This window comes from Hyaena hyaena, unplaced genomic scaffold, assembly GCF_003009895.1.
Source record: "Hyaena hyaena isolate Hyena2069 unplaced genomic scaffold, ASM300989v1 scaffold_729, whole genome shotgun sequence".
Lineage (NCBI taxonomy): Eukaryota > Metazoa > Chordata > Mammalia > Carnivora > Hyaenidae > Hyaena > Hyaena hyaena.
The window spans coordinates 394,181-420,802 of NW_024081361.1; the positions used below are offsets into that span (position 1 = coordinate 394,181).

Sequence of the window (26,622 nt, forward strand, 5' to 3'; positions counted from 1 at the left end):
TCTCTCCCCTTCTCTCCCTCTGCCTTTCTGCAGGTGTCTGACCTTAAGCCTCTTTCCTCCTGTCTCCCTGGTCATTCTTCCCTTGTTTTGTTTTCTGGCCCCTCTTTGTCCCCAGTCACTGTAAAGGAAGCAGCCAAATCAAACCTGGGAGAGACGGGTGGTCAAGCAGTTCTGCCTCTTGCTCCCTGTGGGTTAGCAAGGCAGCAATGGAAGGAACTTGGCCTTAGGACTGGGCAGGAGGCTCCCCAGGGAGGAACGGGAAGCAGCAAGCTGGGCAGGCTATGAGGGAAGCTCCCCTGGGTCGGCCAGCTCAGCACCAGGAGCAAGGGGTTTAAACTGAATATGGTGGGCCAGTGATCTCCCATCTGTCTTAAGCGAGCCACTTCCCCTCGTCTGGTTGCATAAGGTGTAACGTCTCTTACCCTTCACCCCCACCACTCGTGCTGTGCTATTAAATGGCTCTAACTTTTGACCTCAGCAAGTGGGAAATATGGAGAGTTCAAGGTTGCCAAATGGCAGAGCTCCTAGCTACAGTTCGTGGGAAAGAAAGGACCACGTTGTTAATTAGCTCTAAGCCACCGTGCAGCCCACTGCTGTTACCCAGAGCTTTCTGAGTCGGGATTATAAACACACATCCTTGAACAGCAACTCCACCTCCATTCAGCCCATGCTTGGAGACCTTAAAGGCTCCAAGACTCCTAGCCAACAACATAAACGCTGCAAATATGTTAAAAAGAGATGACAGGCAGTGTAGGAAGCCACAAGCCTACAGCCTAAAACCATGGCAGGGGCTTTCGATCCGGACAGACCTCTCTGAGCCTCCGTGTTCTTGTCAATAAAGCAGAAATAATAACGCTTACCTCCTGGGGCATTCTAGATGTAATTGTTTTTACACCGTGTCTGGCTCAGGGGTATCCAGGCATACCAGTTTCCCTCGTCGTCTTGTTCCAGCCCTGTCAGTGCCCAAATAACTGGCATGTTATAGGTATCATGAGCTGAAGTATTTAGTCCCTCGACCCAGAAGAAATTGCTAGTTGTTGTAGAGCTGGCTGTGAGTAGATTTGCAAAGTCTCTTGGTTGTTAAAGCTATGACAGGTATGATTTAGAAGGGATGGTCGGTTGGTCTTTCCCCCCACCCTTAGCCAGAGAAACCAAGAGAAACTCACATATACTTGCGCCAGCTACTTTTGTTTTAATGGAGAGCACGGAAAAACATAAGGTCCATATGGCAGTTATTGATTTGGGCCATCTGGTAAACTAGGACTTACTCCTACCATGTTGGCTTGGAAGCTACTCCAAAAAGCCTTTCCTCCCCTAAGACATGCATTGGTCAGATGGGGACAGAGATGGATTTCATTATAGGGCGGGGATTACAGTGAGAGGAAGCCAGAGCGGGACTCTGAGAGACTGTCTGCAACCCTGACCCTACAACAAAGACCAGAGAGAACCAAGAAAGTGTTGATTGACACAGGGCCATTAGGGGTAGATGGCGGCCCCCAAGCTCTCACCCGGTCATGGAGCAGGGAGGCCTCAAAGTAACTAACAAAACAACTGTTGAAGCACTTTATAAAAATACCCTGCGAATATTCCTATCTGCCTGCACCATGACGGAGGGGGAGAATCAAGTTCAAGCTAGTGAGCGAGGTCTGCCAAGCCCTAAAAGATGACCTTTCTGCTCCATTTTTAAAGAATATTCCCCCTTTTTTGCCCCTCTCCCTCTCTCTGCTTCTCAAAGTGTTTTCCTTGTCAAGGCGCCTTCCTCTGCTTGCTCTCGGCCAGAGGCAAAATTTTCCTTTCCTCTAAAAGTTTTCGTGAAGACCGTTGATTGTTCTCGAGTTAGAGCAGTGTGGGAAATTAAATTTCTTTTTCACGGTGCTTCTATCGAAGCCCCAAACAACAAACGCACTGATTATTTTTAAACTGGAGGGAAATGATTTTCGACAGAACTTTTGCACCGCCTTCAAAGGCCGTGTGAGTGGCCAAGCTACACACGGGGACGTCAAGGGTGGTTTCCCGTCTTCCGCTCCAGGTGTTCCAAGCCAACAACGATGCCACCGAGGTGGTTCTGAACAAGCTGCACACACCGCTGCTGACCAGGTTCGTCAGGGTCCGGCCCCAGACCTGGCACTCCGGCATCGCCCTGCGGCTTGAGCTCTTCGGCTGCCGGGTCACAGGTGAGGGGGAGCCCCGCTAAAGGCTGGGAAGCTGCTCGTGCCCCGGGCTCTGCTCCCACCTTCCAGCCCTCTGCAAATGGCATGATTGCACCGCGTGACCTTCCCTGAAGGTCCGCTTTTACCCAGAACTCTGTTTATGCGCATCTAATGCTCCCTGACAGCAGACCCTGTCTTGCCGTAGCCATTTACCCGTGTCTTCGCCACTCGGCCATTGGCTGCACAAGTATTTCTTGAAGGCCTGCTGTGCGCCAGGCCCCACACTGGGAATGAAAGTGGACAGGAGACGTGAACGAGCAGATGGGGTCTCTAACGTCATGAAACCTTTTCAGGCTGGTGGCAACATAGATAATAACGTAATCAAGCACCGGATAGTTATCAGTTAGGACGCGTGTCTGAAGGAAAAAGATCAGGTGCTTGAGAAACAGTGGCTGAGGGGACCTAACTGACTGTTGATTGGAAGCTTGGGGCTGGGCTTTCTGAGGACATGGTAGTAAAGCCTGGGGATGAGTAAAGGCTACTCTGATGATGACCGAGGGGAACAGCATTTGGAGTGGCAGGAACAGCATGTGCAAAGGATGCAAGGTAGTAAAGAACTGTGATAACGAGTGGAAGCAAAGACCTGACCCCAGGTATGTCTCCATCCGGTTGGGAAAACAGTCACCCAGGAAGCGGTTCAGGGCTCAGCTGAGCTCCCCTGCGCCCACCGCCCTGGGAGGCTCAGTGGGGACTGGTGTCATTGGCAAGGATATGAGAACCTTGGCTAAGTGTGAGATGCTTAGGTCTGCCAGGCGCTGTGCCATGAGCATTTGTGTAGTAACTGGTGGAATCCCCGTAACAACCCCCGAAAGGTAAGTTCTGCCACTAGCCTTCCTTTAGACTTAGATAAACTGAGGCAGAGAGCAGTTCAATCATTTGCCCAAGGTCAGACAGCTAGTGAGCAACAAAACACACTGGGACCCAGGCAATCTGGCTCCTAGTTTGGGCTCTTAACCATAATGCGAAGAAATCGGTGCCTACTTACAGCATTTGATAGTTGGGTTCTTCTGTAGTTCCCTGTTGATGGGAGGTGGTACCCGGTAGGCAGGGTGCCAGCTGCGAGCTCTTGCATCCCCCTCCCCTCCACAGATGCCCCCTGCTCCAACATGCTGGGGCTGCTCTCGGGCCTCATCCCCGACTCTCAGATCTCGGCCTCCTCCACCCGCGAGTACCTCTGGAGCCCCAGCGCCGCCCGCCTGGTCAGCAGCCGCTCGGGTTGGTTCCCCCGGATCCCTCAGGCCCAGCCAGGCGAGGAGTGGCTTCAGGTGGACCTGGGCGTACCCAAGACAGTGAAGGGCATCATCATCCAGGGGGCTCGCGGAGGAGACAGCATCACTGCCGTGGAAGCCAGGGCGTTTGTGCGCAAGTTCAAAGTCTCCTACAGCCTAAATGGCAGAGACTGGGAATACATCCAGGACCCCAGGACCCAGCAGCCGAAGGTAAGTCATTTCTGGAAGATTCCCTAACTTTACCCCAGACAGGGAAGTTAAGTTGGGAGGTGCTGCCTTCCCAGCTAGACAGTCCTCACCAAACCCCTGTATTCTAATAAAACAGGCATTAATTGATCGGTTACTTTGTGCCCGCCACTCAGCTAAATGCCATATTTAATTCTTACAGCATCTCTGGAAGGGCGATGGTTTTGTCACTGCCATGTTAGAGGTGACAAAACTGAGGCTGATGACCTGGGGTCATACGTGTGGAGAGCCACAGTTCAGCCACGGCCTGACTCCAGAGCACAGACACCTACCCATCACTCAGCACTGCCTTTCTGTAAAGTTTGACACCCTTTACACCCTCTTTCAGATGAAGTTTCCTTGGAACTGGCCAGACATCCAAATGGGATGTAGTTTTTGGAGGCTAGACTATAGAAACTAGGGGATTACTTCCAAAAACAACTGTTTTTTTGGATGTCTCTGCCCTCTTTATTTTCCCAGTCTTGAATCTGCTTAGATCTTTCCCACCTCTCACACTGAGGCTGGGGAGAGGCAGGAGAAACTTACCCAGGCCAGCGCAGCCCACCCCAGGGAGAAAGGTGCAGAGGAGCCCCAGCAAGGGGAAAAGAAACCGTGTCTTTGTCCCTCACCAGGTCCATCTTGGGGGTTCTCAGGCATTCTGATCCTAACTGTTAAGTTACCCTCATTTTCCTCAGAAGAGCAGGCCCCTACCAAAGAAGGGGAATTACACGTCTCTGTTTGATCCTTTTTGCTCAGCAAATGTTTCCATTCTTAATGCAGAGGCACGGGCTGGTTTGGAGGCTTTACGGTGCCGGCGTAAACACCCAGCTCACAATTTAGAAGCCTGGAGAGGCTCAGGAGTTGGTAACTAGGATCTTTAGTGGGTACAGCGCCCCATGGGTTTTCCCGGGGGGCGCTGACCCTGGCTCTGCTTGACCATTCCGGTAGCCTGGGAAAGGAGGTGATCTTAGCCAGGGTCGGGGCCTGGGCCTCGCCATGACAGCGCCCCCTTCTGGAATGTGGGCATCCTGCAAGTGAGGTGGCCGCACTACCTCCCTAGGTGCTAACCAGCCACAGCCCCTAGCACGTCTCCACACCGTCATCGCCCAGGTCGGTGGCTTCCACATGTGCTCTAGTTTGAGCCTTTGACCAGGACAGCCACACTGTCCTCGGCGCATGTAGCGGGGCTCCAGGTGACTTTGTTGTGACAGAATTGCCTCTGCTAAACAAAACTGAGGAGCATAGTCTCAGACTATCAAATATGTGGCGAGAGGGTGCTGTCATGAGCCTAGAGAAGAGGACGGCCACTCCACCTTCACCCTGTCCGTGACCTGAGAGCTAGCAATGAGCGAGGACTATCTACATCTAGACTTTCAAGCATTAACAACAAGAGCCTCTAAGACAATGGGCAAAGCAGCCAAAAGCTCACTTCTCCGCTCTCCAGCCAAGTCCAGCTTAGGGCTCATTCAGAGCCTAATTCTTTCCCGAGTCCTCAGTCTCTCATCACAGGATAGAAGACAGAACCTGGCAATTGCCACTTGCATTTGCTCCCTCCTTCCCATGTTTCTGGGACCCTAGGCATCTTCCAAATGAACCACAACCTTGGTCTGAGAATGGAGCTCCTGTGGGTTGTAACGTCCAGCGAGTTGACTATGAGGCTGCCTTCTGGATGGATGTGAAGGGCAGGGAGGAGAAAGGGAAGACGAGGAGGAGAGGGGAGGGCATCCCACAGAACAAGGGCTCAATGGCCTGTCTCTCCTGCAGCTCTTTGAAGGGAACATGCACTACGACACCCCGGACATCCGAAGATTCGACCCCGTTCCTGCCCAGTACGTGCGCGTGTACCCCGAGCGGTGGTCCCCAGCAGGGATTGGGATGCGGCTGGAGGTGCTGGGCTGCGATTGGACAGGTAAGGCCCATTCTCCACTCCCGGTCTCACTCACGTGGTCTCGTGACACCCAGGGAGGGGGTCAGACCATGAGGTGGATGTGTGGAGGGGGCAGCCTTCCCTGCTGACAGCTGGAAACCCGGCCCACCCCAGGCCCTGCTGTGTTCTTCTGCCTCCGACCATGGGCATTGCAGCCTCTGGACTCAGGACAGTTCCTCAAGGGATGTGCTTTGTCTTTTTTTAAAGACTCATTCCGGCTCCCCAGCCCAAGTCTCTCAAAAACAAATCATAACCGCACACCACCCACCCAAATTCAATTAGACCCTGACTCTTCAGGCCAGAAGGCTGTGGCTGTTGATTTAGGGAAGGGAAAAAACCCCCTCATGATAATAAAGTAATCGGTTTATGTCTGAATCTGGCCTCCAGATGTCAGGGGCTGAGAGACTTCATTTTCATTTTGAAGCCACATCTGTAAAAGGCATTTATTTGCTCAGAAGGGACCCTGTTGCAGGGAAGTCGACAGAACAGGACTTCTTCCCCGTGAGCAGCAGGAGGCTTGCTCATTCCTGCCCGCCCCTCGTCAGCAGCCCAGACTGGGGCCGGGGGGGGGGGGGTGTCCTCGAATTCTCCTTAATGTAGATCAGGCCCACTGAGCATGCCCACTCTTCTTGTTTCTGGAAAGCACCCCTCTCTTCTGAGTCAGGCCCCACCCTTCCCGCGGGCACCTCCTTTAGCAGAGCTGGCACCAGACCTCACCTGGAGCTGGCCCCCTGCCCTCCAGAAGGAGCTCAGGGGACCCCCCCGAACCCAGTGCCAGCAGGAGCAGCAGACAGGCCGAGCCTCCCTCCCCCTCCCCCGGGATCCCAGGTATCTCCATTTGCCTGTTGGTACCATACCTGTCACGGGCTCACCCAGCAGGGCGGCGGGAAGGATTAATAAGGGCATGTCAGAGAAGTGCTGCTGGCTCCCAGGGAGAAAAGTGCTGCCCGTGTGTCCGCCACGATGGCAGGAGGAGGGGCCCCATGGAGGCACGCAGGCTGGGAGTCGGGCCCAAACGAGCCTCTCCCTCCTTTGGATTGAAGGCAGCCCCCAGTGAACACGTTTTAGTGGGAAGACGCTTTATTCCCCGTCACGCAGGGGAAAGGCCAATTTCCCTGCAGCCCCTGCACGTCGCCTGTCCACGTGCAGGTGCTAAAAACTGCCATCCAGCCGCGCTACAGGCTGGCTTCATTTACAGCCTCTTCGAAATCAAAGGGTTAGAGCTGCAGGGGCCCCAGGAGCTTCTAGGCCAGTGGCTTTTAAATATTTTCGACCATGATGGACAGTTTAAAATTTATATCACAGTCCACTTGACTTGCAGGCACACATACAGACACACAGTGTGTGCATATGGGCTGTCGTGTATTGGTAAGTGCCTGGACCCTGGCACAGATTGCCGAATACAAGCCCTGTCTCTGCCAGTCGCTGGCTGTGTGACCACAGACAAGTCACTGAGCCTCTCAGCATCTTGGTAATCTCAGCTGAAAAATGGGAATCATAAGAGTATATCTACCCAACCCCCCAGGGTTGTTATGAGGATTCAGTAAAATTATGGATGTAAAGTACTTAGACTGCTGCCTGGCACCTAATAAACCTGTTATAATAAGTAAATACAACGGAACGAAAAGTTCCCAGATCAGTGCCCATTTTCCCCACATGAGCGCACTCTGAAATATAGTTCACGTTCAAAAATTGCCAGTCATGACCCGTCACATTGATTCCACAACTTACTAACGAGTGTGGCACACACTTTGAATAAAAAAAAAAAAAAATCAGAGATCTAGGCCAACATCTCTTTTTTAAAAAAATTTTTTTAATGTTTGTTTATTTTTGGGAGACAGAGAGACAGAGTGCAAGTAGGGGAGGGGCAGAGAGAGAGGGAAACACAGAAGTGAAGCAGGCTCCAGGCCCTGAGCTGTCAGCACAGAGCCTGATGCAGGGCTCGAACCCACGAAGCGCAAGATCATGACCTGGGCTGAAGTTGGACGCTTAACCAACTGAGCCAGCCAGGCGCCCTGAGGTCAACATCTCTTTGGAGATGGGGAAACTGAGTCCCAGAGAGAGGAAGCTACTTGCCAGAGCTTGCTTAGCTAGCTGGAGGCCAACTCCTGCTTCCCTTCTTTGCTCTGGCGTTCTGTGCCCTTCCTCTCCCAGGCTGGCCCTACTTTATAACTGGCAGGACAGTTGCTAATGTCCTTTTCCTCTTATTACCCCCCTACCCCAGCCTGGCCCAAATTGCCCTGGCGATGGTCAGCAACAGGTTTCTCATTTCAAAGTCCTGCCTGGCCATTCCTTGGAAGATCAGAGTTGGGGCTTCTTACCCTCCACCCAGCCTCCTTCCCTTTGAAGTCTCTGGACATCTGGTTTCAATTGCAGGGGAGCGTTGCAGTTTGATGGGCAGTTACCTCTGGGCTCCCAGTAAAAGGCAGCGGACACGGCCCCGCCTTCTCCCTTTTCCTTCACACGCCATGCCCTCTCGCCTCATCAGCCCCCTGTGCCCCTGGATTTGACATTATCCTTACCAGCCAGCTTCCTAACATCCCCCAGTTTCTGTTCTCCTAGGCCATGTGGCTTTTTTTGCTTTTCCAATTCCCATTCCTTTCGGCGACTCATCCTTGGCTCACTTCTTTCCTACCCTGAAAAGGATAGCAAGATAGATAATAGGGCTGGCCTGAGTCACTGCAGCTAAATAATTTGACAGGGCGGCTTCACCTGTTAGTTTGTTTGTGTTTCAAATGATTACTTCTTGCTTTGCTGCCCATAGTTTGCTTTACAACCGAGTTTTGAGATTTTGTGACACAGCGACAAATTTGAACTTACAAATTAGGACGCTTCGAGGTTATTTTCTATTTACTGTGAGCAAGAGGCAGATATGGCAAAGGGAAGTATGAAAGGTTATGTGCGTAGTATTTAATAGCAGAAAGATGGGAAGTCGACCGTGAAAAAGCTATTCAGCGTATTTAGCGATTTCCTTCAGCTCCTGGCTTTATTAAATGGTATCCTGAAGTGTGCCTGACAAAGGCGCCTAATCACGTACAATAGTGCAAAGGAACATGTCTAGAAATCGGAGGAACAATGCACCAGCTTATTCGGGGAGTCGCGTTGGAGGGCAGCTCTGGGAGGAAGACCCCACCCCGCAACACACGGACTTGAGCGCCAGTTACCAGAACCCGTCCTCGCCCCGCCCAGGGCCTGACTCATTGTTTGGTTCATTTCATAAAAAAAAGTTGCTGAATGAATGACTGGCAGGAGCAAATAGATAAGTGAATGGAAGGGTGAGTGAATCACCTAGAGCCTGGGACAGAACGGACTGCCTGCAGCCAGGTTTGGCCCGGCCAAGCTCTGTTGCGTGCTCCTTGTTATAATACTTTGAATAAGTTGCCAACATTGACAAGTCTAGAGAACTTCCATGGGGAGTTTTGGCTTCATGTTGGAGAAAAAATTCTTTTGCAAGATCTGGCCACATTGGGCCACCTCCCCTCAGGCCTTCAGTGTGCCGGAGCCAGTCCTGTGGCCGCCCTTAAATCGGGCGTGCGAGATGCCCTCTGCCACCTTCCATCCCACGCTTCACTCTCCCCGCCCCCACTCAGCCGTCTACAGTAGCTGTTTGTGTCCAGGAAGCGTTTGAATTTGCCACACCCTGACCTGACCTAAAGGCACATCCTAATTATTTCCACGATGTGGAGCATGAGTCCCTTTGAGTCCATATTCCTTCCCATTCAGTTTTGTGCAAACACGAACAACAATGTCTGGAGTTACACCTCCCCAGCTGTCTGGCTTGGCCCTTGGCTTTGGCTATTGTGCTTCTGATTATCTTGCTGTAGGTGGGCCCCCGAGGTCAGTTAGCTTGGGTTCAAAAAAGTTCTGGCTGAGTCAGAGAAGACTGAAAGGAGAATGTCTCTTCCACATAAAAGAAGGGGTGAGCCGGGCAGGGAGGCACGTCAGCAGTCGCCCGAGGGGCCAGTGCACAGGAAGCTCGGTTCGTGAAACACCGAGATTTTCTCAAACTATTTTAGAGGGACACCATCCATTGTGTGTGTGTATGTGTATTAGATCACCCAGACCACGGATTACCCCGCCGTGGGGTCAGTGTCCCCCACATCCGTTATGGTCCCACGTGGCCTTTTGTGCTGGCCCCAGGACCTCTGCTGTGGAGTAAGGAGCACAGGATTGTGTCCGTGCCTCTGTCGCGGCCGTTTCTGCAGCTTGGGACCATTCTCGTTCAACTCAGACAACGCCCCTGACTTCTTGATAGCACACAGAGATGACTCCAGAGGGGTGCGTGTGTGTGTGTGTGTGTGTGTGTGTGTGTGTGTGTGTCCATCGTCAGTTGTTATCCTTTCCCTCCTCTATAGGCCCACACTTAGGGGTACCTGGGTGGCTTAGTCAGTTAGGCATCCAACTCTTGATTTTGGCTCAGGTCATGGTCCCAGTGTCTTGAGGTAGAGCCCCACATTGGGCTCTTCGCTGGGTGTGGAGCCTGCTTAAGGTTCTCTCTCTCTGTCTCTCTGTCTCTCTCTGTCTCTCTCTCTCCCCCTCTGCTCTTCTCCAGCTTGTTCACATGTGCTCTCTCTCTCTCTCTCTCTCTCTCAAAAAATAAAAATAAATAATTTAAAAGGACACTTAGTTTGGGGCACCTTCCCCCTGCTGGGCTTCAATGCAAGCTACCATATACAGCGTTCATTCCCCTCTCTTTGTCGTTATGCAGACTCAAAGCCCACAGCAGAGACCCTGGGACCCACTGTGAAGAGTGAAGAGACCACCACCCCCTATCCCATCGATGAGGAGGCCACGGAGTGTGGGGAGAACTGTAGCTTCGAGGACGGTGAGAACTGGGGCCAGAGTCATGGTTCATCCCGGAAGGCACAGTGCTGACAATCAGAGGCAGCTGGTCTGTGGCTGGGGTAGGGACTTGGCTGTCCCCTGGCCAGAAGTCAGGGAGGTGTGTGAGGTCAGAGGCTTGGGACAGTGACCGTTCACAATCAATCTAGAATCACTCAGATACGAGAATGAGCAGTACAGCCAACAGGCGAACCCGCTAGTCATCAGCTGAAGATAAGAGTCCATCGAGGGAGGACCCCCCCTTTGAGAAGGCTCCCTTTCCAGCCCTCGCTTGGCATCATTAGAATTCTCAGCCTTTTTCTACTCAGCTATGTCTCCACCATCCAGTCAGGTGAAGATCTGGCAGTCATCTGGGTGACTTGGTCCACGGAGCACGGTGGTCAGGTTAACAGAGCAGTTAGCCACTCCTTGACTGAATCTCACTGTGCCTTTGCACACTGCTGCTTGAGAAAGTGTAATATCAAGGCTCCATAAAATGGCACATCCCATCCTCCATGGGGTGAGTCGGAGTGACAAAGACAGGAAGCTTCAGAGGCACCTCAACCCTTCCTTCAGATCACAGGGCCCCCTAGTTCTGGATCAGCCTCTTCCCCTGGGCACCCTGTGTCACCTGCTTTTTCATCCTCTAACCACATCCAAGGGAGATAAGAACACTAATTGGCAGAGCCCAAAAGAACATCACCTTACCGAATATGAGGACGTTCCCAACAAACCGCAAACTGGAACACCTGGCATTTCTGGCTAGAATTTAATGCTTGCCAGCATCCACTTGTGGTAAATTGTGGATCATTATTAAACCTTCGTTAAGTGAAATGAGGGAAGACTGGTGGAGAGACCTGGGAAGTGGCGGAGACACACAACATAGCCCTGGCCCGGTAGGTAGATGGCACAAAGTACCGAGGCCGTGCCAGCGGAGTGGATGGCTCCAAACGATGCCTACAAAGGAGAATGGGAGGGAAGCCAAAACTCAAGGCTGAAGTTGTGTGACTGAAAAATGATAATTTAATGCATATGATTTTAGGAATGTGCTTTTGTATATTGTGTGGGTGGGGGGACACTCTTGGTCAGGGCTACTTGAATACAGGATTCTGACATTTTAATGAACTTGTTTTTGTTGTGTAAAGAGGAGAAAGAGACTCGGAGAATCTTCCAAGACGTGTTTCAGATAGTTTGGGAGCTCACAGTGGAATGCACGGGGAGCTCATGTACGGTATGGGATTAGCAGAATTGGCTTTGGTGGAGGACAGGCTCTATCTAAATGGCAGTCCAAAGGGGAATGTCAGAGTCCTGCCGCAGACTTTCAGAAGTTGCACATCATTTTCCCGTTTATGGTGGTTTGTTTCATGTTAGCTTTCTTTGGTGGTTCCTCCCTTTTCTTTTTTTCTTTCTATTTTTTTGCAAAAGGTCTTTTTGTGGAATTTGGTTCCTGAGATACAGTATGCGTGTAAACATTAGAGAAGAATTATGGTATATTGAATTACCCCATATTTTTTAACGGAAAAATAGAAATTCAGAAATTGTCGGGGGGGGGGGGGGCGAGGGCTAAGGGCTGGCTTTTCCAAGCCACAGGTTGATGCTTCTGTAATAGATCCCATGTGTTTCTCCTCAAGCCAAGCTGACTTTGGCCCAGGGCAGGCAGACGTGAAGTAGTGCCTCAGGAAGCGGAGGCACAACTAGAGCCTGGTGGCGGTGTGCCTCCACGCCCGGCGGTGCCCTTCCCCTAAGAGGTGCCCTTCCTCACCCCCGTGGCGCGAGCAATTTGTTTCCACCAGTCTGTTGTACCCTTTAGACTTCCTAAGCTGCATTCGAGGCCTTCCCCACGGAAATTCCTCTCTGGGAACCCTGAGAAGGGAAGTGAGAAGGCCAAAGACCCCACTTCCTCCCTGCTACTAGCGTTAGCCAGCACTTTTCCGCTGTCTCTGTAGCCGCTGTCGGCAGGCATCCAAATTTGGATTCCCATTTCCTCTCTCCCCCACCTCCACCCCCGCCCCCACTTAATCACGTATCTGGCACCAGCTTACACTGGGTTTTCAGAGCTGAGTGGTGCTTAGGTGAACGGGGAAGCAGACGGGACAGGCCAAGGCACGGTCACTTGGGACACTTCCACGAGGAAAGCATTCTCTACTGCCCCTGGGATCTTGGCCTGCAGGCTCTCGGTGCCGTGCGGAATTATGTTTTCTTCTGGTCAGCGCCGAGCCAGGCGGCCGGCTGGTCTGGCCCCCTCGTCCTGCCCTGACTCGCCAAATCACCTACCTGGCAGTACCACCCCACGGGGATGCCGAGCTGACCCTGTGTTTCTGGAACAAAAGACCCATCACAGGAGGTGAAAGGGAACAAACAAGACTTCCTTGTTTCTAAGCTCACTTTCTCCTCCCTGGCCAGCACCTCCCCAGCATGTCGGCCCCTCTGGATGCTAATGGGCTGCCCCATCCCTTCTGAGAGCCAGGTTGGCAGGAACCAGCCTTCCACTGAGGCACCGGGGAGACATTCTTCATGGGCACTTAGGGAACAGCAATTTTCACATGCGTCTGCTCTCTGAGGTGGACAGAAGAGCCTGATTAGAGCCCGAAGCCATTTGGTGGCCTCATTTATAATTGCTTACTATGGGAACCACTGGCAGACTTGGCTTTCATGCCTGGGAAGGATGAGACCAAAGGCTGACCCGAAAGCCAACGATCGCCAAGATGAGTTAAATGAATAAGCAAAGGGAGCCACTTCTTTCTCTGCCCCCCACTTAGGCCTTGCCAGCCCTTTCAATAGCACCGCTGTGGCTGTTGTCCGAACCCATTTCATTTGCCTTCTTTGGGTTCTTTCTCCCCCCGCTTTCAGACAAAGATTTGCAGCTCCCTTCAGGATTCAATTGCAACTTTGATTTCCCCGAGGAGCCCTGCGGGTGGATGTACGACCATGCCAAGTGGCTCAGGAGTACCTGGGCCAGCAGCTCCAGCCCACACGACCGGACGTTTCCAGGTAAGCCAGCTCCGGAGTCAGAGACGGAGGAGGTCAGGGGAGCCTGCTCCACGTCTCCCAGCCCCAGATTCCCTCACGAGCTTCGCAACTCCTCACCGCAGAGCAGTCCTCTGCTCCGCGCCCACAAACCACCGCAGTCTTTGCTTACACCGTCACCCTACACCATAGTTGGCTGTTGGTTCCTAGACCCGTCTTGGGATTGTGGTGCAGCCTAGGAGTGGGGAGGGAGCAAGAGAGGCCAAGAGAAAAGAAAGGAAAGGAAGAAAGAAAGAGCGACTGGGTGGTTTTAGGAGAAGGGATGAGTCAGTGTCCCCTTGTCTCCATAGCCAGCGCTCACGGCTGACATCACAGAGCCTCTTGTCAACACCAAGCCGGCTATTGTTCCTAAAATGACTCCTTAGGAGACCACTGGCCTCCAGCCTGACGGCTACTTCTCCAAGGGTATCAGCACTTTCATAGTAAACCAAGTCGAGGGTCCGAAATGCCACCACACCCATGGGGTCTAGCAGAGCCGCCTGGCACGCGGCCTCCAGGAGAGTGTTGATGCCAGTCCTTGAACTATTGTTCAGCCGCTCTTTCAGAGCCAGGTTTTGGCAGCCCCTCCTGGCACTGTTGTTCAAGGGGGGTTGCCTGTAGCCCTCCTAAAAGCCCCCGGAATCGAGGGTCGTCTCTACTCTCTCCACTGCAGCGTGCTTTTACAGTGGTGTTCTGGTCGGGGTTTAACCACCAACTCTGAGGAAAAAGAATAACCCTGCTTTGTAATGTTTGCAGCTTTTGGGGGTGTGTAGTTGCCTCCCATGGCTGAGCTACCAACAGGACGTGATCAGAAGTGGGGCCGGGCAGCATAGTAGCTCCCGGATGTTGTTTTTCACTGTCCAACGGCTAGAGTAGATACGAATGACTTCAGGAGCATTGATACTGATCAAACGTATTAAAATAATTAGGAAGTGTTGAGTCTTGAAAATGTATCGCCTTTCATTTTCAATATAATTTATTTAATGGTAACTTTATCTAATTTAATTTTTAATAATGACTGCATTTACCAACTACCTTGCAAAATTCCAGAAAATTTAGCTGTCGGCTCTCACAAGTCACTAGTTATGTTTCCGTTTCTCGGCACCCCTGGCCTGGACCCATAAGCATTTGGGAGGAAAGGGTGTTGATTCTGGAAATTAGTAGATCAAACGTTGCCTGACTAGAGAATAAAAGGAAGAAGGGGCCTCCCTTTCTACAGGGTTCCCCAGAGCTGCTCTGCAGCCCCCCAACCCCAAGGACTGGCCACATCCCCTGTCCCCCAGAGGACAGCAGTGGGACGGATGCCAGGAGAGCTCTGCGGGCTGGCCTCCTGACACAGCCTGCACTTGCTTTCCTGGAGGGGTCACAGCGTCTGCTCTGGAGAAAAACATTTTCATATTTCAAGTGTTTATCTCTTCAGCATTTGAGTGCTCGGCGAGATTAATATCTGAAGATCACTGCGGCCTCGGGCAACGGGAGAGAGCACTTACCCTCATCCCAGCCTTAATCACCCTCCCCCCTCTCGTTCACTGCAATAATGTTTAATTAATATAATGAGCCTCCTGCACGTTGGAAAAAAAATACTTATTTTTATAACCCAGGCTGGATTTTTCATTTCATTTCCTCTCCTTTGAGACTTGGCCCAATTAATTGCTTGTTTTTCCCAACCTCCACTCTTCATCCCAATGTAAAGAAGGTTTGTGGGGTATGCATAAGTGTATGTATGCATAGTGTGTACTTGTGGGCTATGTGTGTATGTATGTGTTGCCTGTGTGTTTCTCTTTCAAGGTGTTTGTGGGTTTTGTGTGTATGTGCAAATGCTATGCATTTTATGTGTAGATGTTTAGGTGTTTGTGAACATGTGTATGCATGCATTTCATGCATGTTTTGCATGTGAATGTATGTGTTTGCATTTGAGTGTGTTTGTGGTTTGTATGCATGAGTGCTTTGTGTGTGTGCGTGTGTGTGTGCACGCGCGCGCGTGTATACGCATCGTGTGAGGTGTGTATAAGGGGGCAGCTTGGCAGAGGCACTTTGGAAGAATGGACATAGACGACACAGCGTGGGGGAGATTTACTGGCTCTTACTCAACATCTGTCTTCAGGTTCTACCTAAAAATTTGACTGCCTCCCTTGCCATCTTCTGAGCAGATTTTCTCTAAGAATGTCTAAGGCCAGCCCTGTCCAGGCCACAGGCCACCAATTAGCAAGTGACACTTCTGGGAGACCTTCAGTTACTCTCTATTTGAGCCTGGCCTTTACCTCTGTCCCTCTGTCCCTCTGCCCGTTCACCTCAGCCTCCCCCTGCTGCAGGCCTCGCCCTCACCTGAGTGCCCCCTCCACCACCCTGGCTACTGGTTGGAAATTCTAGTTCTTGTCCTCATTCCAGTTGACTCATTCCACCCTGCGGTTTGGGAGGGTTTTTCAGAGCAAGCTCACAAAGCGGGCAGAATTCCAGCGTTTGGCTGGATAGATGGGGACAGAAAGAAAATTAGGGCCATACGGAACTGCTAGATCTAATGTTGTTTCTCCCTTAAGATATTGAGAAGGAAAATAATTATTTTCCTCTTCCAGAGGAATCCCTGAAGTTTGAAAAAGTGACACTCGTAACCTGTCTCCAGAAAACATAACCCTAATATTGTTTTCAGAACCCTTCCTTCTATTCTCTGATGATTTTAATAGTCATTTGCTGTCCTTCCCATTTTCCTTCTCCTTACAAAACTCAATATGGGGCTTTAAGCAGGGAAGGATAGAAAGCCCTTTCTGTTCAGGGTGGTCCTTTCTTCAAAAAAAAAAAAAAAATGGGGCCCCGAGGGGAGCAGTTGGGAGAGAGGAAACAGCTGTGCCTGATCAGGGACAGGGCAAATGCTGGACCTTCCCAGTCAAACCCAAAAGCCCTGTATCCCCCACACTTTGCCCCTCCACAAAGAGGAGGCTCTCTTTAAGAGAAGTGTGCCCTCTGTTTTATCCCCTCATTGGATAGATAAACTGAAGTAATTGCATGCAAGAAAGGAGGTGGCTCCATCAAGTGTAGAGGGTGTCGGGGTAGACGAGGAGGGAAGAAAGGAAAAAGAAATAGCCATGTTGAAATATCATACACAGCCTGTTTGATTAGAAGTGTCTGTGGAAACTACTTACATTCCTTAGATAGTTTCTGAATTAGTTCTTTACTCGTGTTTTGTTTTGTCTTTTTTTTTCCTTTTCCTTTTAAGTCAGCAATTATTTCTGTCCTTTTGGCCCGTGGGGATAGTTGCTCAAGGCTGACAAGACACCCCCTGGTTTCATGCCACTGTTTTTGTTTTTCAAGATGATCTTTCAAGCCACTCAGAATTCCTTCTTTTAGTTCTTTGCTTGTGGTTTGGAAGCTGGAACTGTGCTTGCACCAGCCCCTGGGGACCCTGTCCTGAAATTCAGTGACCCCTGGTGGTTGTAGAGGAATCGGTCCGTGTCCTCTGAGAAGCCACATTGTCTTTCTGTGTGGCTACGACACAGGAAATGTCTTCCCTATGGGAGCTGTAGTATTTTCTCCAGACGTTCTCAAGTGCGATGGTCATGACCCCTGTTGAGGATGACCAGGTCTTTACGGAACAAGGCAAAACCTCTGAGATGATAATGGTGAGCTCACATGTCTAGAGCTGTACTCTTTAATATGGTAGCTATTTCCATTTTAGTTCATTACAATCACATATAGCTAAAATTCCAGTTCCCCATTCCAGGGGCCTGGTGTCCATGATAGACACTGAATGGCACAGATGTACAACACGGCCGTCATCACAGAATTGTCTTGGTCAGACAGCTCAGATATCTACCGGCATTGACATACATGTGACCTCTGGGGTCCTTGCTGATGCTGCCTCCCCCATGAGGGGAACCGATCCCATTGTAAACCAAGAAGCAAGTAATTAGGTTGATGTGCCTTCTCTGTGGTCCCTTAGTGAGAATGTCCAGTGACAGCTATTTTTGTCACTTCACCATTCAAATTCAGTGAACAACTATAGTAGAGTAAGCAGGGAGCATAGCATTAGACAGTGTGGGAACTAGTTCATTCAACCAAAAAAAGTAAATGCTAAAGAATACCAATAATATTAATAGTAGTTGTTACTGTTACTATTATCACCATTATTGTCAGGAATGAGAGGAGAAGACTAGAGAAAGAGAGTACCATGTCAGCTTCAGAATCCTCAAGTGTGTGGTCTGCCTAAATGTGTGTTCTGCTATACATTTGTTGACCTCATGAAGTAGGCTTATAGTATTGGTCTGTTTCAATAACTTGAAGTCATGGAAGTGATATAATGAAAATAGGTAGGGGAGCCTGACTGGCTCAGTTGGTAGAGCATGAGACTCTTGGTCTCAGGGTTGTAGGTTCAGGCCCCATGTTGGGTGTGGAGCCTATGTAAAATAGAGGGATGGAGGGAAGGAAGGAAGGAAGGAAGGAAGGAAGGAAGGAAGGAAGGAAGGAAGGAAGGAAGGAAGGAAGGAAGGAAGGAAGGAAGGAAGGAAGGAAGGAAGGAAGGAAGGAAGGAAGGAAGGAAAGAGAGAGAAAAGGAAGAAAGAAAGAAAAGGAAGGAGGGAAGGAAGGAAACAAACAGGGAATGCCTATTTGTAACAGTACACCATTATGGAAAGACAGAGCTTTGGCTGCCTAGCATTTATATGTTTATTGGATTGAGAAGACCGAACCTTTACTCTGGATTCAAAAACAAGCTGAAGACAGAATAAGAATACAATGTTCTGAAATATTCGAATTTTATTAATGGTAGCTATTCCATCAAATGTCAGGGGTAGAGTTGTTAATGTCTCGTGGGGTTGTTTTGATGCAGATTGGCCATTTATAAACTCTATGAGAGCAGAGGACCAGAACTGTGGTTCACTGGGGAACATGTACATGAGAAGATTAAGTGTGGAGGAGTAGATGGTTGCGAAGAAATTACGGAAGAGAATTGATGAGTGAACTTGCTCATGATGGGCTTGATATTTGACAGTGAACTAATAGTGACTGGGTGAATTAAAAAGCAACTCTCTCTGAACTCAAAAGACCTCCCCTGTAGGTGGGATCGATGGTAGCAAAGAATCCAGAAGCTGCATTGGCATTAGCTTGAGTTGCCTTCAAAAGAGGTTGATGAGGCTTGGCTGGGACACAGCCACTGCAGACACAGACACAGGACATTCTCAGGCTTAAACTGTGATAGATAATTAAAGATCAGGAACAACTTGGCTGAAAGAAAGCCAGTATTTAAGGAATAACTTCAATTGGAAAAGGAAAGCATAGAGGCGCTTCTTTAAGAAAAATAGGAAGGAAAACAACTCTGACTTTATAGAAAAGACAGCAGTAAAGAGAAGCTGTTATCCTTTTTTTTTTTTCCTGAAAGTCCTGATTGGCTGAGTCTCCCAGCCGTGTGCAGATTGATAACGAAGGGCAGAATGATAACAAGACCGCCTCAAGTGCAAAACCTTCATGAAAGCTGACACACTAAAAACACACACACACAAACAAACAACCATCTCTAAGAAGACTCCTGCAAAAAGCAGACCTAAAACCTCCAATGTCCACAACATGGTCAACTGTAAACCTTGCAGACATCCTGCTGAGTTCACGTAAAGTCAATGTTTCCCTTAACTGGTTGTTAATTTGAGGACCTTAGAAGAGATAGACTGACCTTGGGAAGCCAGCTGACGGGCTGACTCATGTTTTAAGCATGACCTATACAGAGAGATCCCCATATCCTGCAGCACTAAATATTCCTTCAGATGGTTGTTCTGGTAGGAGGGCAAGTCGCTAGCCAGGAGATGTGTGTGTTGGACAGATGGCGTGTTTGGCTTCGTGATAGCCAGGAGGATCAGACCGGGGATTTACCTCAGGGTTTGGTAAGGTGTGGACACGACTGATACCGTTACTCTTGGGCCAAACACAGTCACGTGTTCACACAGCAGTGACGCAGCTGAAGCCAGATGCGGCCATAAATCGCCAGGTGAAATGTCAGGAGACCCTTAATAGAGGCAGCAGCAGGTTACAATGCCTGTCCGCTGCACTTCCTCTCTGCCCTTTTGAACTCCTGTGGTTCATTCCCGGGTGATTATTTTCCCCTGGATCATGGGCAACAACAGATGTTTTGAGTCAAGAACCTAGCAGAATGCCTCCCAAATATGTCAGGTCCAGGAGGAGAGGGATTGAATCTCTGGGACATTATTTCTTCATTCTCTTCCAGCAACTGAACATATTTCCTTTCTGTAGTCTTGTTCTTGGGAGCTATCCCTTGCCGGCATCACCACCATCAGCTGCAAGAACAAGAGGACGACCTCCAGTAGGCAAAGCTGGCTCTTAGCTGATCAGTGGTCACGTCTGGGGACTTCTTAACAATCCAAAGGGCTTTTCCTTGAAGTCCAAGTAAATCACTAACGTGGCTCACCCGTGCCATGCCAGCCATTTGCTCTATCAAGTAATCAACAGCCCCCGTGTACTTAAAACTCCTTCCGTGTTTGGCAGAGGTGAGCCATGAATTAGAATGTTCTGGAAGAACACATACATGGGTGCCATGGCTTAAGAGCACTGAAGCACTTAGCTTAGAGGAAGGTTGGTATAGACCTCCCACCATAAATGAAGGCTTGGAAAGTAGACGTGGAAAGAGGCAAAGATTGCGTTTCCCGAGAAAGTGAAGATGGAGGGCCTGACTTCTTCATGGGTGAAAATGTTTCCAAGTCAGAGGACAGAAATTGGCTGTGCTCCATCAGGGATAGAAGGGGGAACGTGTGTCTAAATGACAGCAGGAAAACCTAAAACTGAATTTAAGGAGTTCCTGACAGTTAGGGTTATGACCCAGAAAACACATTGCTGGTGCAGCCTATGGAATCTCCTTCTCTGGAGAATTTTAAGCAGAGGGTGGACAGCTGTTCTGGGGATGTTTACAGCGTGGTTCCTCTGGGCAGCCAGGCTGACCCGATCTCAACCGTCTCTTGAGGTCCTGCTCTCATTCCAGAATCATGTAGTACTTTATTTCATCTACTGTATCTTGACAGGAAAGACATGTGGTAAACAGCACAGGATGCACAAGTATAGGAACTGGCTGGTTGCTGGGGTTGGATGGATCCATCAATCCAGAGAGCATCTTCACTGTCCTCAGGGCCAAACCATACTTCCTTGTGAGTCTAGATTGGTCTTTCCAGGCTATTCGTGCTCTTATGACCCTTTTTCTTTCTTTAAAAAAAAAAAAAGGCAAGTATAGCAGGCAGTGTGTGTAGTGACATACAGATCATAGCTTTTATTGAGCACTTACTATATCCCTGTTACTGTGCAAGGCACTTTGCATGGCTTATTCTATTTCCTCCTCCTCCTCACAGCCATATCCAATAATGCTGTTATTATATCCATTTTACAGATGGGGAGACTGAGGCTTTAAAAGACTAGTGAGCATTAGGCCAAGATTCCAACCCAGTTGAGAAGCCATGCCCCGGCAACTCTACTTACACCAGTCAGGGCTCCCGTAGGACATCACTCTCCAGCAGTGGTCTCGAACACATTGCCTCAATTCTGTGAGCCTCTGTTTCCCTTCTGGTAAACCTGGAGGAAACAATACTAGTTTCACAGACCTAGACTGCACAGGGAAGGTCACATAAGAAAAGGCAGACAAGGCTTCCGGTGCAACATCTGGCACATAGTAGGTGCCCAGGGAATGTGAGTTCTCTTGCCTCTGCGTTTCCTATCCCCTCCCTGGGCTGTCCCTGGTCTGAGCCATTCCTTCATGATGTCCTGCTTCTAATCAGGCCTTTCCCAGTGACAGGCAGGGACATTTTGCAGCTCAGCATCCCTCTGATGTCTACTGCTAATTCCTTAAATTTACATATCATCTTTCTTCCCTCAAGCTCATAGCACTTAACAGACAAGTGGGGCACAAATGATTTAACTAAGTGAAATTCAGAGGCCGGCTTGTCTTGAGATTCTGCAAACTAGTGGATTAGCTTAGATGTCAGCACTGAATTATGATCCTTCAGCTGCTCGTGCTTAGCACACCACCAGCATTAACTCCCTGGTCTTCCAGTGGTCCTTTAAATCACACGAAGCAATTATCGGTCTTATTGTGAGGGAAAGGGGTGGGGGGAGCGGGGGAGGAGGGGGCTAGCTCTGGTCCTGGGGCGAGGCAGTCGGCAGTAGTCGAGGAGACCTGTGGCCAGATTGTGCCTGAAGTTTTAGCAACAGGATGGGTAAATAGAACAGACCCAGATAAAATCCAGCCAGCACGGCTCTTTCCACCTCCACACACATTTTACTTACTAAATTCTAACCATTATGCTATGAATCCCCTGCCGCTTAAGAATGTAAATTCACACAAGTGACAGTATTTCTGCCAAGCAATTTTCAAGCAGCAAGTGGGTCTTATTTGTGAAACTGTGAAGGAAGAAGGCTGAATAATAAGTCTCTGAAATCTGGTTTCCTTTATATATGAGGTAGAAACAGTCAGGGCTCGGAAATTACTGCAGCATGGGAGTGTTTGGGGGCTTCTCACTGGTGGCTCCGTGGTGCATCCACAGGTCACCCCGTTATTGTCAGTGCACCTCGCCTTTGAAAGGGACTGTGGGCTTGGGAGAGCGGGAGGGAATTGTGAAGAGACTGTCTGAGTCTGTGGGATTCCCAGAGGCAAGCTGATTCTCCCTCTGTTCTTGCTTCTCTCTTATGAGAATATAGAGCCTCATATCGTTTTTTATCCATGTGTTTGTCATCCATCCAGGGGAGCAAAATTTTCTTGAGTGGTGGCATACATGTGTCACTGTCTAGGGGCAGGGAGAAGGAGCAGTATTAACCCTTATGTGTGTGTAAGACCGGGACTTAATCATCTAACTGGAGCAATGAGAAAGACAGCGATGAATCAGTTAAATTACAGCACAAGGTAGTGGGCGGTTATCTGCTAAAATGCATGCAAAATGGCCTTGAGTCTTCTTAAAAACAAGGTGAAGGGGCACCTGGGGGCTCAGTTGGTTAAGCTTCCAATTTTGGCTCAAGTCATGATCTGGAGGTTCGTGGGTTCCAGCCCCACATCGGGCTGTGCTGACAGCTCAGAGCCTGGAGCCTGCTTCAGATTCTGTATCTCCCTCTTTATGCCCCTTCCCCGCTCTCTCTCTCTCTGTCTCTCTCAAAAATAAACATTTTTAAAAATCTAATAAATAAATAATAAAAAAATAAAAACAAGGTAAGATTAGTGATACGGTCAGCAAACTCTCAAGTATGGAGAGGAAAGAGGCATTAGTTGAAATGTGCCAGCAGAGTTAGGTGAAGAACTAGCAAAAGAGGTGGGAACAGTGAGGTGTTAGGGGAGTGAGGGGGATGGTAAGGAGTTGGGGGGGGCGGGGAGGCCAGTCTGCCTTGAATAGAGTGTGCCTGCTTGCCTGGCCTCGGGGCAGGTACCTGGGGCATGGCTGAAGAGAGGAACCTACTGCAGGCATGTGGAAAACCTAACTCCAGGTACAGCTCTAGTACCCACTACCCTCTCTGCTTTGCACAAGTTGCTCGAACCTTTCTGAGCCTCAGTGTCTTTATCCTGTACAAAGTAAGACTAAGGAGATCTAGCTCACAAGCATCTAGCATGGATTAGATGAAATAATGCATGCAACGTGCTTTGGAATCCGCAAAGCGCTCTGCAAATATGACTTGTAATTACTATCATTAATAGCGGTGGTAATGAGATCTGATAGGAGAAGCTTAGGTTCGGAAGATCTTTGAGTGTCTCATTGTGACGCCCATGCCTCCTCCCTTGGCAGATCACCACCTTTAAAATCCTCTGTTATAGGCAGCTCCTTAGGTATCTGCACTGACTTTGACCTTGCAGAAGTCTCATGTTGTGGAGGTATTAGACAGACATGGTTCTGGATGGTGAAGGAGACAAACTGGAATCCCAGCAATGCGTCTACACTGGTCTGATTTGACTCCAGGGGAGGGGAGCTTCGGGAGCAATAATCCCAGAGAATCTAACTGGAGGGGACTTCGGGGAGCCAGGAAGGAAGAAGGGAGATGCCTGGGGGGAGGGGGGAAGAAAGGAGCTGGTTTGGGGCCATTGATAAGAAGACTGTCACAGGCTCATTCTTGCGAGAACTGTGATGTCAGCAGGAGTAGCAAGAGCAAACCAGTGGCCCAGAGACTAACCTGTTGATACAGGGCTCGGGAGTCCTCTCCCCTCCTCTGCTGACAAGCCTGGGATGTTCACAGTCCCTGGTAACTAAGAAAGCTGGGTGCACGCGTCTCAGATTAACATGATCCTGAAGTGTCTGATGGGCTGGCTGTGTGGTGTGAAAGTGCCCCTTCCATCTTGCAGAAGTGTTCAGCATAAGACGTTTCAGGGCCAAATGGAGGCAGTGAGATTGTCTCCTCGAATCCCAGCCTGTTTTCTGTACAAGTGGCCAGGATGTTCCTGTGCAAGGCGGATTTGCAGCTGCAGGCCCCCGTGCCTGTACCTGCAGCACATGAGGTGTGCAAATGGCAACAAGAACTCAGTCTTCTGCATAGCATCTGATGCACTTGAAAACTAATCTACCTAAAGGCCCATTCTCCAAACATTTGCACGGGTGAAATCTTAATTTCCCATCATGCGTATATTCTGTTAAACACACAGCCTGCGTTAGTGATAACGACAGTGCCTGTTCTCAGTGGAGCTCTGTTTGCCAGACTCTCTGAAAAAGGCCAGTTCTGGCCTCACCAGGCTGGACAGGGGAGGTAGTGGGATGTCGAGCTTCTGCCTCACCCCTATGCAGCCACCGTCCCTTCTTGTGCTTGAAGTTGACCCTGGGCTTCTGAATTGCAGTCCCCAGAGCCCAGGCACCATCTAGTAGCACTGGTGGAGACAGACGGTTTTAAATGTCAGCCATTTGGACAGCGCCCAGACAAGATGACAGAGGCTTGAAGCATGAACCACCTGGCTAGAATCACCTTCCAGCCTAGCAGCCACCTCAGCCCCGTATAACTTAGTTCATTAGGCTGCATCGGGCCTCAGATAAGCCACTGGTGAATAGGACATGGGTCTGGCATCCTAGCACCCAGGAAGAGAAGACGTAGCACAGACACCACCAGCCAAGACATAAGGCCAGCCGCACCGAGTGCCATGTGTAAAAGAGGCACAGAGAAGGTGATGCATGGAAATAGGCAGGAAGGACCACCCGGACAGTAGAGACTCCAGAAAAGGGTAGAGACTCCAGAAAAGGCTTCAAAAGGAAGCAGCGTTCGAGCTCAGCCCTGAAAGCACCTTGGAAAAGAAACACGGGGCCTGGAGAACAAAGGCACGAATAAACAGGCACCTAAGCTCTTGTCCCAGCTTTCCCGGGGAGCCGGGGGGGGGGGGGGGGGGGGGAGGCACAGCTGCAAACTGGTCTCTTTCCTAAGCATTTACCAAGACCCTCTGGGTTTGTTTCCCTCAGATGACAGGAATTTCTTGCGGCTGCAGAGCGATGGCCGGCGAGAGGGCCAGTACGCGCGGCTCATCAGCCCTCCCGTGCACCTGCCCCGAAGCCCCGTGTGCATGGAGTTCCAGTACCAGGCCACGGGCGGCCGCGGGGTGGCGCTGCAGGTGGTGCGCGAAGCCAGCCAGGAGAGCAAGCTCCTCTGGGTCGTCCGCGAGGACCAGGGCAACGAGTGGAAACACGGGCGCATCATCTTGCCCAGCTATGACATGGAGTATCAGGTAGGGCGGTGACAGGAGGTGGGTGCAGAGATCCGAGGGGATCTTTGTGATGTGTAGTTCTGTATTTCAAAGGGCCCTGCCCATTCATCATTAGGGAACGTGGTTAAGCGCGGCTGTTTTCATTGTGTTTCTCACATTGCCATGGCAACTAAATGACACTCTTATTTGTTATTCAAAACGTGCCTATCTCCACATCCAGACTTGGTTCTTTGTTCCTCCTATTGCCTTTTATATTGCCAAAAATCTTCCCAACAAATGTTTCTTCTCTCCGTTTTAGTTTAGATTGCTATCAGGTAGGCTGACAAAGGGACACAGAAGCCAGGGAAATAAACATAAACCAAGCTCCGCACACGCACACACGACGGAGGACTGCCCAGCCCTCTCACACCCCAAGGAGAGGGGGACACCCTGCCAGACCTGTCCCCGGGTGAACCTGGGAAGCGAAGAGTTACTGTTTGCGCTCGGTGGCCAGCAGACCAGAAAGACTCCCAAATGAGTGGTTTCTCTCCCAGGAGCGGAGTTCTATTATCTCTGCCCCACAGAGCGAAAGACTGAGGCGCAGATGGGTCTGCACAGCTGTGGCCGAGGCTTGGGTAGGAGTAGACACACTGTGGAAGAGGTGACCGAGCACCAGCCAAAGCATTAACCTGCTCCTCCCCAGACGAGAAGCAGCAACAGATGGCTGGTGAGGCAGCCCACTGCTCGCTCAGCTTGCCAGAGGACATGTGCTGGTTTGCGGAGAGAACCCGGGGACGGTGAGAGTGAGGAGGCATTGAAGACCACAGAGCAGAGGGGCCTCTGGGTGCTGCCCACCCGCAGTCACCCTGGAGGCTGTAAGGTTTCCTGAGTTCCGCCCCGCCCCTCACCGTTTTCCCGTTTGTAAACCTTAGGGCATCCTGTTCTAAGTACCTGTTTGCATTTTTGTCTCCCCCACCAGATGGTGAGACTCTCTGGGCAGAGGGCCTGGCTTATTAGATTTTGTAACTGCCCTTGTGCCTGGCACATAGTAGGTCTTCAGTGAACTATTGGTGAAGGAAGAGGTCCTTTCCCTCCTAGTTGTAATAATGGAACCATAAGACTGTTACCCCAAGGCAATCTAAACCCAGTGCTGTTATTTCCCACCTCACGACCACCTGTCATGTGCTCTGAGGTTCCAAATACAGTACCTGGATGGGGCATTTGAAAGATTCATAAGAAAGGACCCTCAAAAATCGCTAGAGACATCTCAAACCTCCTTTCAACGTGTCCTAGTTCTGGTCCTTTTAATCAACACATTCTGGTTACTAGACAACAGTGTCCATCACCTTGTTATACATATTTTTAATCCTCTCAGATATACATTTGATTTGAACCTCTCTTTTTATTTTTATTTTTTTTTTAAAGATTTTTATTTATTTCTAGGAGAGAGAGAGAAAGACAGCGTGAGCAGGTGGAGGGTCAGAGAGAGAGGGAGTCACAGACCGAAACAGGCTCCAGGCTCTGAGCTGGCAGTCAGCACAGAGCCCGACGCAGGGCTCGAACCCACTAACCGCGAGATCATGACCTAAG

General features: G+C 50.1%; 1 protein-coding gene across 3 annotated transcripts in view; it reads left to right on the forward strand.

The window, feature by feature from the left end:
- Positions 1–26,622, forward strand: part of NRP2 (neuropilin 2) — a 117,394-nt gene that overhangs the window by 57,554 nt on the left and 33,218 nt on the right. For all 3 annotated transcript variants that reach the window (XM_039218007.1, XM_039218009.1, XM_039218008.1), the window contains exons 8-13: positions 2,030–2,174; positions 3,300–3,649; positions 5,429–5,573; positions 10,300–10,416; positions 13,263–13,403; positions 24,812–25,074. In XM_039218007.1, coding sequence (XP_039073938.1) covers positions 2,030–2,174; positions 3,300–3,649; positions 5,429–5,573; positions 10,300–10,416; positions 13,263–13,403; positions 24,812–25,074 — 1,161 coding nt within the window. The remainder of the gene's footprint in view (positions 1–2,029; positions 2,175–3,299; positions 3,650–5,428; positions 5,574–10,299; positions 10,417–13,262; positions 13,404–24,811; positions 25,075–26,622) is intronic.